The sequence below is a fragment of the Onychomys torridus genome, chromosome 6, assembly GCF_903995425.1.
Source record: "Onychomys torridus chromosome 6, mOncTor1.1, whole genome shotgun sequence".
NCBI lineage: Eukaryota > Metazoa > Chordata > Mammalia > Rodentia > Cricetidae > Onychomys > Onychomys torridus.
Window position 1 is genome coordinate 120,822,159 of NC_050448.1, and position 12,144 is coordinate 120,834,302.

The 12,144-nt window shown below is 40.4% G+C and overlaps 1 protein-coding gene across 1 annotated transcript in view; it reads left to right on the top strand.

The window, feature by feature from the left end:
• The window catches only part of Znhit6 (zinc finger HIT-type containing 6), a 44,245-nt gene that overhangs the window by 25,193 nt on the left and 6,908 nt on the right, over nt 1–12,144 (top strand). Inside the window, exons 6-8 of the mRNA XM_036189923.1 lie at nt 2,122–2,190; nt 3,513–3,593; nt 5,025–5,102. Coding sequence (XP_036045816.1) covers nt 2,122–2,190; nt 3,513–3,593; nt 5,025–5,102 — 228 coding nt within the window. The remainder of the gene's footprint in view (nt 1–2,121; nt 2,191–3,512; nt 3,594–5,024; nt 5,103–12,144) is intronic.

Here is a 12,144-nt window from a genome sequence, read left to right on the forward strand (position 1 = left end):
ACCACTTATATGTGAAAGATTGATTTAATGCAGACCTATTCTTAAATAAGAATTAAAGCATTCTCTGTCATAACTCTCAGACTTGGAAGTACATCATTCAGTGTGCGTACTTTCCTACCTCACTGCATAGTTCTGCCTGTCCCTTAGGGCTAGTTAACATTCATTATGTAAATCTGTTTTCTTAGGATGGAGGTGTTTCCGGCTCACCCCATTCTAACAGTGACACAGTGGACAGTTATGCATATCTTATTACTTGCCCAGTTATTTCTTCAGTATAAATGCCCAGGAATGAAACTGATGGGCAAAAGTCTGTACTGTTTTAAGTGATACATTTTTATTTATAGCTTTTTATGAAATTGCACTGCCAGAGGCTTGTATCCATTTATGTTTTTGGGCAGTAATGGGCAGTGTTTATTTTTCTCCATTTCTCTTGTATTTCTAATATTCAAAGTATATCTGCAAATCTGATAACCAGCACATTTCTTTTCTGCATGCATTTCTTTATTGAGTTTGAAACAAGCCCTGTAGCATGAGTAATACCATTTAAAGGGAGCGGATGGATTTGCATATTCCTTAGGATTCTAATGGAGCTTCAGATAGTAAATAAAGTCAAGAATAACTGAGTACATGAGCATAGAACCCCAGTGTCTTCTACATGTTACTTTATTGAAACTGGGAAAGGATGATCCTTCAGAGTTCCAAGTAGGCGAAAGTTGATAAATATGTATAACTCCTGAATATAAATATCAAATTATATATATGTTCTCTATGTCATACATGTGCCATCTATTCTCAGTTTTTTATTAGCCTCTCCCTTCCCAGGAACCTTTCAGACATTTTCATCCTAACTGTATTCTGTGATGTTTTGATACATTGTATGTCTGTTTATATATTGCTCATTTGGAGGACATGAATTTATGCATTAAGATTTTGTTGACCAGGGGTTGGGGATTGAGCTCAGCGGTAGAGCACTTGCCTAGCAAGTGCAAGGCCCTGGGTTCGGTCCTCAGCTCTGGCCCAAAAAAAAAAAAAAAAAAAGATTTTTGTTGACCATCCAAAAGACATTGGGCCAGTACTGCCTCAGTTGAGAATGCATGGTATCTGTGTGTGGTTGTGTGTGCACTTACATGAATATTTGTGGTATGATCAGACAACCTCAGCCATGCCCTTGCTAAACCTTTGATACCTTTGGTTTCATGGGACTCAGAGACTTTATCAGTTGTCCAGAAAGGGACAGCACTGTTAGTAATTAAGCCCACCATTTCATAATCTATTCAACTGTAAACAAGTGCCTTGGATTATTTAAGTTCTATAGAATATTCTAAGTGGTATTTTCATTCTTGAGAAGATGGGTATGGCAAGTGTGCAGTGTTCCTGTTGTTGCTGAAGGTGTCTGGTTGTATTTGAGGAAAAGTATCTCTAATGAATTAAAAGTGACTGATAGGAAATGCTTAACACCTGCCCCAATATTCCCTCATAAGTGGCTCTGCCTCCTGGGGATGCTGGGGAGCATTTTCAGTTCCAGTTGTCAGAACTGGAAACCTGAGTTCTTAGAACATCTGGTGGGTCAGTCAGGGTGGAACTCTGTTAAATATGATCATTTTTCTAAAAGCAAGCATTTAGTGAGTTACCGATTTAGGTTCCTTATCAGACCAAAGTTCAGATGGGAAGCAAAGGCATTCGGTGCGATTTGCTTAGTAACCAGCTTGTTGTGTCCTGTTTGCTACTGAATGCACGCAGTCACGCCTCACAAGTGCATGTGCCGCCAGCTGGACTCAACTGGACAATACTTCATTCACCTGCTTTCCAGACTAGTCAGGCGGGGACACCAGCTCACTGCATTTAATCATGAGGAAATGTTATTTGTAAACTCCAAGTTTAAGCTCACTGATCTCAAAAGCCTCAGCTAGGAGAAATCACCTTCTAATTCAGGCAGACAGATGTCCCTAGGATTCAGAACTTTCCTCTTAACAACCCTTAGAAGTGTATTACTCTAGGAAGTTCTGAGATCTTAGAAAACAGTAGTTTAAGTTCTGAGACCAACTTGAGAAAATCTTACAGTGAAAATTTAGGCCTGACTTGATTCTCTACCTTCATCTGCTCGTGATTGTTCTCTCCTAGGAAGCAGCAGTTTTTCTGGCATGTAAAGCTCCAGTTTCCTCAGAGTCAAGCTGAGTATGTGGAAAAAAGGTATGATACCTCTACCACTACTGTCCACTACCAGTGCTTTACTTTAAGGCTCTGTAACTCCACAGGTAAGTGGTGAGTGAATAAGCTGAGCTGTGCTTGTCACACAGTGCAGGACTCAGCAGCAGTGACGACAGCAAGTGACCTGCCCTGAGCCCTGCAGCTCCACACCACATGGGCTGTGATGCTGAGGAAGAAATCAGGTCAAGGAGGAAGAGTAGAGTGTGGTTCTGTCTCAGAGTAGGAAACTACCCGGGAACTAAGTAGTGTCTGTTTCAGGAACTTACACAAACAGTAGAGCCGGGAGGGAGCTAAAGCAGACTGGGGTGGTAATTATGTGAGCAGAGAGCACAGGTTTAGGAGGACTGTGTTCTGATCAGGAGGTCTGAAAGCTGTTTCTCAGACTGAGTGGTTACACAGGACATGGATGACAACTAGAATTCTACTACAGAAAAGTCCCATTATTAGTGTTAGATCCCTCAGAAGATATTGTAGATACATGTATGAAACATGTATGTGTACACATCATAATACATCTAGATATACATGCATATCCTAATTTAATATATAAGCTTGGTAAGGTTTTTGATTGAAAATATTTTCAGGTGTCACAGGTTTTATTAACGATGTGCTGTGTGGTTTCTTGAGTTAGGGAGATGTCTAAGATGATGTCAGGTAGTGTCCTCGGCATCTGTCCCCACTGTGCACTGCCTTTCTTTCAGATTGTCACGGGTTGTTGGAAGAATTTTGTTACCAGCATTAAGTCAGGGCTGGCCTTAGAAGAGGGTAAACAGTAGTGCAGTGACGCAGATTGCTCAGGGAAGTCGCTGTTGCAGAGGATCTGGATTTTGTTGTGTAGAAATGTGAAGCTGCGTGCAGCTACGGGAAAGTTTGGAGACTTACAGTGCTTCCCTCCAGGGAAATTGGTATCCACTTTGAAGCCTGGTGTGTGGCTCCAGATGAGTGAACTGAACGTGGCTGAATTGTAGCCTCCTGAAAGCTTCCTTCAGTTGTATTTCTATGAGCTTTGTGTATGTCTCAAAGGTTGAACATAGGTATATGTTAAAAGCGGTTTCATATTTTTATAAGTGATTGATAAGGAACCTTTCTAAATGTTTAAAGACTTTATAAAGTGTTTCTTAAGAGCCTTTCTATGCTTTTCTTCTACATAATTTTAGCATGAAAGAATGTTATATGCTGTATTTTGCCAAGAGTAAAATAAAGGGTCCTTGTTCAGTTTTTCCACCAAATTTAGCAATTTTAAGTTAACACTTAGGAGCAAATTATAAATAATAATTTTTGCTATTTTCCTTCTCTGTGGAAAGAGTACCAGATGATAAAACTATTAACGAAATTCTAAAACCATACATTGATCCTGAAAAGTCTGATCCTGTGATTCGTCAAAGGTATGTTTCAAAACTCATGTAGCTTTCTGACATGATTAAAAAGTGTTGACTTAAATCATGTGTGTTTGTGCACTCCTGTGCATACACATGCTGCCAAACACATACGGAGTGAAAGTTTTGGGGTGCGGACTCTCCTTCCCCCACAGAGACCTCAGGGATTAGGCCTGACCCATCAGGCTTGACCACAGGCATCTTTACCTGCTGAGCCAGGTCACTAGATGCAAACGTGTAAAGTGTTTTTATGTGTGTATTTGTTATGGGATGCTGTGACTGCATTCAAGTGTGTTGTAAAGTGCAGTCACTGTAGCTAGCCCCATTTGCTACAGACACTCAAGCAGGCAGTAATGAAGATCAGTTCATTCATTTAACCATCACAGCAGCTCTGTATAGGGAGACACTGGTTCATACCCATTGTACAGGTGGAGAAACTGAGCCTTAAGTGAACATAACCTCCTGTGACTAATAAGGAAGCTGAGATCCAAATCCCCACAGTACCATCAGACTGAAGTCTGTAGTTTCACCCCTTTCAAGTGGAACCATAAATTCTACAACTTAAAACTTTTCTAGTAACTGTTAAAGACAGAAATTATATTTCAACCAAGTAAGTCCTCCCAAAACTAAATAAGGTTACACTTTGCCTCCAGAAATACGGCATGGTCAACATAGCTCAGTGGAGAATTCTGCCCTGGATCTATGCATTAAAGTAGCTTTAATTAGATGAGAGCAAGCTGTTTCACTGCCATGCTTTAATTTTCCCATCAGTGGAATTAGAATAACACTAGACAGGAGGTCAGGAAGCCTGAGAGAGAGAAGTATGGAGCTGAGAGGGGCTGGCGTGTACACAGCGGTGCTTGGACGGGAAGCTTGGTGGTGAGTTAGTTTCCAGTGCGCCTGGGCAGGAGCCATGCCCCTTTGTTCTCACCAGCTGGTCTGTTCCTGGGATGGGCATGTTGGTTTGGTGCCTGGGGCTTGAAGTTCATGCCTGGTGGATCCTGAGTGCTGAGCTGCTTCGGTTGCAGAAGGCAGTGCCAGCCAGACTCAGGCGAGCCATGCATGAGCCCAGCCCTGATTTGAGACAGCTCTGATAGTTGAAGCCTGGTTGATGGATAATCTGGTTAGCGTTTGCTCGTGTGCTTGACATTAATAAAAAGCATTACTAAATTAAAGACAATAAATTGCCAAGTAGCTAACTATTTGCTGACACAACTATATTTTTTAGCACATGTACTGACAAAATGAGACTTTGAATTTATCTAATTAACCAGAGAGAGAGAAGGTAATTTTTTTCACATCTTGCTTAGAAAACATCTTTACTTTTTTCTCTGTTCTTAGATAGATGAATTATAAACATTATTGGCTATTCAAAAATTTCAGTCTTCATAAAGACTATCTTAAAATAGATTTAATTTTGCTTCCTCCACTATGATGCAGATTGAAAGCCTATGTACACTCAAAGACTGGGGTCCAGATTTTAATGAGGGTTGAAAATATGCAGCAAAATTTCATAAGGTAAGGTTGCTTTCCTCTGTTTCTTTATGTATAATTAAGTAACTTGATTAGGTTAAGTATCTAACTACTATACTAATTGTTCGGCTGTCGACAAAAATCTAGACTTATAAAAATCACTTTCAAGTTAAAATACTAAAATAATCACTTTAATATAAATTTGGTAGCAATCACCTGTTAGAATAGAATATTTTATAATATCTTCAGATGCTACTAAAAAATTTCTAAATCCCACTTATTTCAAGAATATATGACTGAGTTCCAATGTTTATGTTTATAATTTGGAAATCAAAAGCTCACATAACCAGCTGGCTGCTGCATATCCCGTCATGGAAAGAGCATCACATAGAAAGGCAGAGAGGTGTTCTGACAAACCCTGATCTCAACGGAGCGTTGATGACTAGATCACATCTGCAGATGAGTCTGTACCACTAAGCATTCAACAACTCCTTGTCCTAGAATGCTACTGTGGGGTGCTGTCCATCTTGGTTCTCAAAATCCCTGACTGCCCTGCAACTCTCTATGTAGACCAAGCTGTCCTCAAACTCACAGAGATCCACCTGCCTTTGCCTCCAGAGTGCTAGGACTAACGGCGTGCACCACCACACCCAGCAGAAATCCCTGCTCCTAAGCACAGCTAGATAGTCCATCACAGCAGGCTAAGCCTGCAGAGTTTCAGGTATACCACATTTTCTGCAACTGTATTTTCACACAGAATGACTAGTTTTTATTAGTCACGTGACTAAGATCCTTTAGCCATAAAATTGCATTCCAGTAAGAGATAATCACATTGTCTTTCCACAGTGTGTAATTTACAGAGGACTTACAGACCTGTTTATTTTATATTAAAACATTCTATATTAGACCTTACAGGCCAAATTTCTTGCCATTACAAGTATTATATTTATCATTCTCAATAAATACATACTCAGATATTTTGACTTAGCAAAAATATATCTAGTTTAGCATCAAGCTAAAGTGGTAGGAATGTAAAAGATTGTCATTTGTTTGTTTTGATTTTTAGCATCCTGGAGATTATTTCCTTGATAAAAGGAGAAAATGTGTTCTGTGTGAAAGTGCCACATGGCTGGCAGTTGCCTGTATTAAGCATCATATTTATTTTTTGTTTGTTTGTTTGTTTTTGAGCTGAGGATCTAACCCAGGGCCTTGTGCTTGCTAGGCAAGCGCTCTACCACTGAGCTAAATCCCCAACCCGCATATTTTTTAAATAACAGCTTCTTTTAGCCAATAGTTTCTTCTAGGAAGTATGCTAAGGTAATGTTAGCTGTCCTCTAGCAGGCTGCTCACCTTAGGGTACACATATTCAGTCATATTGATTTACATTTCTTTTCAAATAAAATAGGTCTTGGAACAGTGTGAGGTTTTTAGAAGCTGTGTAAGATGTCAGCAGCTGTTGTCTGTACAAGTGGCTCCTGGATCTGGATGTACTTGCAGCCCTTCTCCCAAATACCCAGACCTCTTCTCCAGCTATCTTTACTAACATACCTCATTAAATCTAAAGCTCAATGTGTCTGCCCATCACCACACCACAGCTATGTCTTCCTGGTGTGCGCTCTCAAGATGGGTTGATAGTATTCCTGGCATTTAGTACACAGACAGCAGATTGTGGTACATGATCATCCTCTGTTACTGACATAGTCTTATAAGCATAAAGCCTTGAACACAAGCATCTTTGATGTCTCCCTTGCCATCCTTCTTTATACGTTGTCCTCCTTAGTGAGTCTTCTTGCCAATGTCTTTTTTTGTTGTTGTTCTTCAAGCTAGATTAGTGCTTACCAGTGTCTTCTATGGCGCCCATTTTTTTCCTTATTCTTGCAGCCTCAAAAACTGTTTATACTTTTCATACATCTTTAGCATCTTTATAAACCTGTCATACATTTCATTGCAGTTAAACATTCTGTGTGATACTCAACTCATTTTTTAAGATAATGACTGCTTTAGACACCTTCATCTTTATTTTTCCTACTACTCTGTCAGTGACTTTCCCAGAGCGGGGTATAAATACTAATCTTGGGGATGGTAAGATGACTTAGTCAATAAAATAACTTGCCAGGCAAGCTTGAGAACCTGAATTCATTCCCCAGAACCCACATTAAACAGCTGGGTGTTGTAGTATGTACACATAATCCCAGTGCTGGGGAGGCAGATACAGGTGGGTCACGGGCTTGCTGGCTGGTCAGCATAGCCTATTGGAGAGCTTCAAGCCAGCGAGAGATTCCGTCTCAATAACAATATGGACATCACCTGTGGAACGGTGTCAACCAAGATGATCTCTGTCATCTGTATACTTGTACGTGTGCACAAACACACCAGAAAATTAAATAAATCTTACTATTTTTATTTCTGCATATTTATGGCCGCATAAGCCAATTGCTTTCATTCTCCTTCCAGAAATTGACATATAAACCAAACCTGTGGACTCAAAACTGAAGCATCATCTAGGTTTTGGCACCAAGGATATCATAGAATCCTGCTACTCTTCCTGAAAAGACTATCCATTGTACCCAGCTCTCATGTTCTATCATTCATCTCCCACTATGCTAGCTTTAGTTTGGAACACTTGTGTTTGCAATCAGAAAAAAAGCACAAGCTGTTTCTTTTGGATTGTTTTAGTCCTGTACTGAAAGGGTTTTTTATTTAATTAATCTTTACATATTTATATATATTATTATCATTTTCAGTTACAGTAAGAGTTAAGATACCCACCCCCACTTTAGATAAAATGATTTTTCCTATGTGAAAGCCTCAAGCAAGGTTCTCCTGACTTTTCTTGCTTTGTTTGGGGGTTGGGAGCATTCACCTCACTACATTTAGATAGTTAAAGGCCATTTTTCTGAGAGCTTAATTCATGATGCTTGATCAGGTTCTAACTGACAACTATGCCTGCCTCACCAGATAGTCTTACCAGCCCCATCCTTCCTTTTTGTCAACCCATGCCCCGCCTGGCCAGATTTTCTCCCCTACCTTAGACATCTCCCCACTGAACATGTGTTCTATGAGAAGAGTGCTCCCCGGCTTCCAGTGCCCATCATAACTCCTCTGGGATGCTTACTGAGTGATGATTTCCAGCTCACGCATAGAGGTCCTGGTGTAGTACATCTCACACAACCACAAACCTGTGTCTAGGAACACCCATCAGTTATTCGTAGGACAGCCCTTTAAGAAACATATGCAGGTGGTACAGTCTTTGAGGACATTCTGAATCTCATGCATATCTAGCGGGTTTTCCATAGTCTAAGTATTTGGTGGGTGTTCAGTTGGGTTAAAGATGTGTGAAAAAATAGATCAACTGACATTAGCATGGATTTTTTTTTTTATCACATTTTTACATCCTTAAAGATGCTAGTCTATATACTTTGCTTAACTGAACTAGAAGTAGAAATTTAAATTATCTTGTTAGACTTACAGAGAAATTAAAAACTGTACTGTGCAGATATTTGAAAAGGAAATGTATATATATTAAAAGTTAAGATTTGAAAATGGCTGTTAGAACATTGGAGATGATCAGAGTTAATATTAGGCATATCCTTGGAGTTCACCTGTAAAGGGTGGTTTGTTGAAAACTATGGGTTTGCTGTCTGGATAGGTATGTTAGACCTTCTCTTGGTTTTTGTTTGGTTTTGTTTTATTTGATTCTGCTAATTAGCTGGCAGTTGGGAAGAATCAGTCTAAGAATCAGTAACAAAAATAAACAGGTTTGATGCTAATAAAAGCTGCTTGCACATTATATTGAGATTCATTTTCAATGAAATTAAATGTTGGTACTATATTTGTGAATTTGACTAGTTTTATAATACTATAATAATAATATTTCATATTTTTCAGTTCAGAAAAACCTTTAACAATTAAAGTCTTAAAATAAAAGTTTAATAGGGACTGGAAAGGTGGCTCAGTGGTTAGGAGCACTAAGTGTTTAGAAACTTAGGCCTGTGCCTATTAGGCAAGCACTCCATCAACCAACCTGTATTCCCCGCCCTCCTCCTCCTCCTCTTTCCTTCCCCGACCATTTTTTTCACATGATGTGTGTATTGAGTGCACATGTTTGCATGCAGAAGACTGGAGTTGACGATGTTTTCAGTTGCACTCCAGGATTACTAAGGGGGTGGTCTCTCACTGAGCCAGGAGCTAGCAGTCTGGCTAGTCTTAGCCAGTTGAGTCGTCCTGCCTCCAAGTACTTGGGATTGCTGGTGGCTACCCTACTTGCCTGTTTTTGTGTAGATTCTAGGGTTCTGAACTCCAGTCGTTGTTTGTACAGCAACTGTTTTTATCCAGTGAGTCATCCCATAATCCATATACTGACTGGCCTGGAGCTCACTCTGTAAACCAAGGCTGGCTTTGAACTTATGTTCCTCCTGCCTTAGCCATCTGTCTTAGGGTTTCTTTTGCTGTGAAAAGACTCCATGACCATGGCAACTCTTATAAAGGAAAACATTTAATTAGTATGGCTTACAGTTCAGAGGTTCAGTCCATTACCATAGTGGGACATGGCAACGTGCAGGCAGATATGGTGCTGGAGAAGTAGATGAGAGTCCTACATCTTACAGGCAACAGGAAGTGGTCTGCCTCACTGGGTGTAGCTTGAGCAAATGAGACCTCACAGCTCAATGCCATAGTGACACAACTTCCTCCAACAAGGCCACGCCTAATAGTGCGTCTCCCCTTGGGGGCCATTTTTCTTTAAACTGCTTCCATCTGAGTAGCTTGAATTGCTAGTCAGAATCAAAGCTTGTATTTTCCTCAAGGAGTTTGGTAAGTATGGTTCCAAAACACTTCACTAAAAATTCATTCTCATTGCCTAAAAATTCATTCTCACTGCCCTGTTATGCCTGGAGAATGTGGTAACTCTTTCCATCTCCCTCTTACTCAGTGAGCCCTGAGCCATGGGCCAAGGGAATGTGATACAGATTTAGGGCTAAGCAATCTGCATTCTTATTCTCTGTGCCTTGACCATGAAGTTCTGGAGGATAACCAAGAACATTGGCAGTAGCCTGTAATGTTTGGGGTATGTCAGACTCCAGAGAGGTGATCTGTTCCTGGCACTGGACGTTTCATCTCTTACCCTGTGAGAGTGTTGCCACTCCCATTGTCTAGAAACTCCACTGAACTCTTCCAGTTGCCCAGAGGAACTCAACACAGTTGTGAGAACATGTACCAACTTGTGCAAGCCCAGGCTAGACACTAAGTCCCACCACTAACTGGGCGATCTGTTGACGGATGTTCACTACTTGAAGAGAATCAGTCTGTAGGGTGTGACTCCTAGTAAGCTGATCACACACCAGTTAGTGGGCTACATGTCCCAGAGTATGTGGGCAGCACAAATTGGATTTGATGAGTTTTAAAAACAGAAGACACAAGTTTGGATGGGTGGGGAAAAGGGTGGATCTGGGGTAAGGTGTGGGGAGGGATGAATATGATCAAAATACATTGTACAAAATTCTTAAGTAACTAATAAAATGGGGGAAATAAATATAAACCTTAAAACAATAAAATTTACCTGGGTGGTGGTGGCGCACGCCTTTAATCCCAGCACTCAGGAGATAGAGGCAGGTAGATCTCTATGAGTTCGAGATCCAGTACAAGTGCAAAGAGAAACTCTATCTTGAAAAACCAAAAAAGTAAATAAATAAATAGATAGATAGATAGATAGATAGATAAAATTTAAAGATCTACAAACTTTAAAATCTCTTCCAGTATCTTATGGAATCGTTATTCTAGAATACGCCATACTTTAAAGACATTTAACCACCAGGTAACAATGGATCTACAGTGTGTTAAGCCTTCTTAGGGTTTTGTATTAAGCCTTAGGGTTTTGTATTAAACCTTAGGGTTTTTTGTTGTCATTGCTTTGTTTTTGTTTTTTCAAAAAGCCAGAGGTTCAATTTTGTACTTTTGGAATGAATTGGTTGCACTTTTAACCCAGAAACCTAGATTGAGAACTTTATACAACTCCACTAGGACATAGGTTATGTCCCCCTACCTTTGGCAGATACCTATCAAAACTTAGTTTCATAGCTGTGGTTGCCTCATCTAGTGACCTTATTTTGTAGTGGAAAAATACTGTGGACTTGAGTCAACATTCAGTTTTTACATCTGGGAAGAGCTGAGCTTGGTTGTTCTGTATTTTAGGGCATGGAAGGGTGGTGGTCTAGAGTGTCATGGCCTAGATGGGAAATAGCACTGCTTGTGGTCCTCTTTTTAAATCCCCTCCTGAGTGTGAAGAATAGAAGCCTGCTGTCCTAACTTTCTGGGACAGACAGAGGAGGATGAAGAAGTTGGGCACTTTCTTTGAAAGATGGCAACAGAGCCAAGGTCACGCTTTCGGATTGGGACCTTATTTACCATCAGCCCCTGTGACACCTGTTGAGCCTTCTGAGTGAGCCCTGCTGCCCTGCTGATGCTCCTGTGCAGCTGCTGGGAGCAGGGTCAGCTGGACTAGGGAAGGTTGAGCAAGTCAAACAAGAAGAAGAAATATCTGAGGTGTCCCTGAGAGTAAGAGGAAAAACAAATGTAGGAATCATGAATCTTCCAAACCTAAGTAGTTTATCCTCTGGTAGCAGAGCCATGCTGATGGAAATAACAGAGTTGTAGAAATTTTAGAAAGATAAAAGTGTCTTTTGGGATTTGGTGACCCCAACAGCTTACAAAGACGCTGGGTCTGAGTGTTTTAAGAGTGGCGAAACTGAACTTTTAAAACTTTTAGAACCTTGAAAATAAACATGACAGTACAGTTGTGGTTTGGAGGTTGTGCTAAAAGTCATTCTTACACTTAGGCAAAATCCACACAAAGACAAAAATGTGCCTAATGCCTACAAGAGCGTCGCACTTTCTTACTGAGGAAATCCAGGGACTTTGTCCTGTGATTGTGTTCTAGTGAAAAGCTGTGTCCGTGACATCTGTTTTGTCACCAAGCACTCATAACTCGTGTCATCCCCATTTCAAGCAGGAAACAAGATTAAAAAAGGGATGTGGGCTGGGGAGATGCTCAGTGGACAGAGGGCTTACTGAACAAGGATCTGAGTGTGAA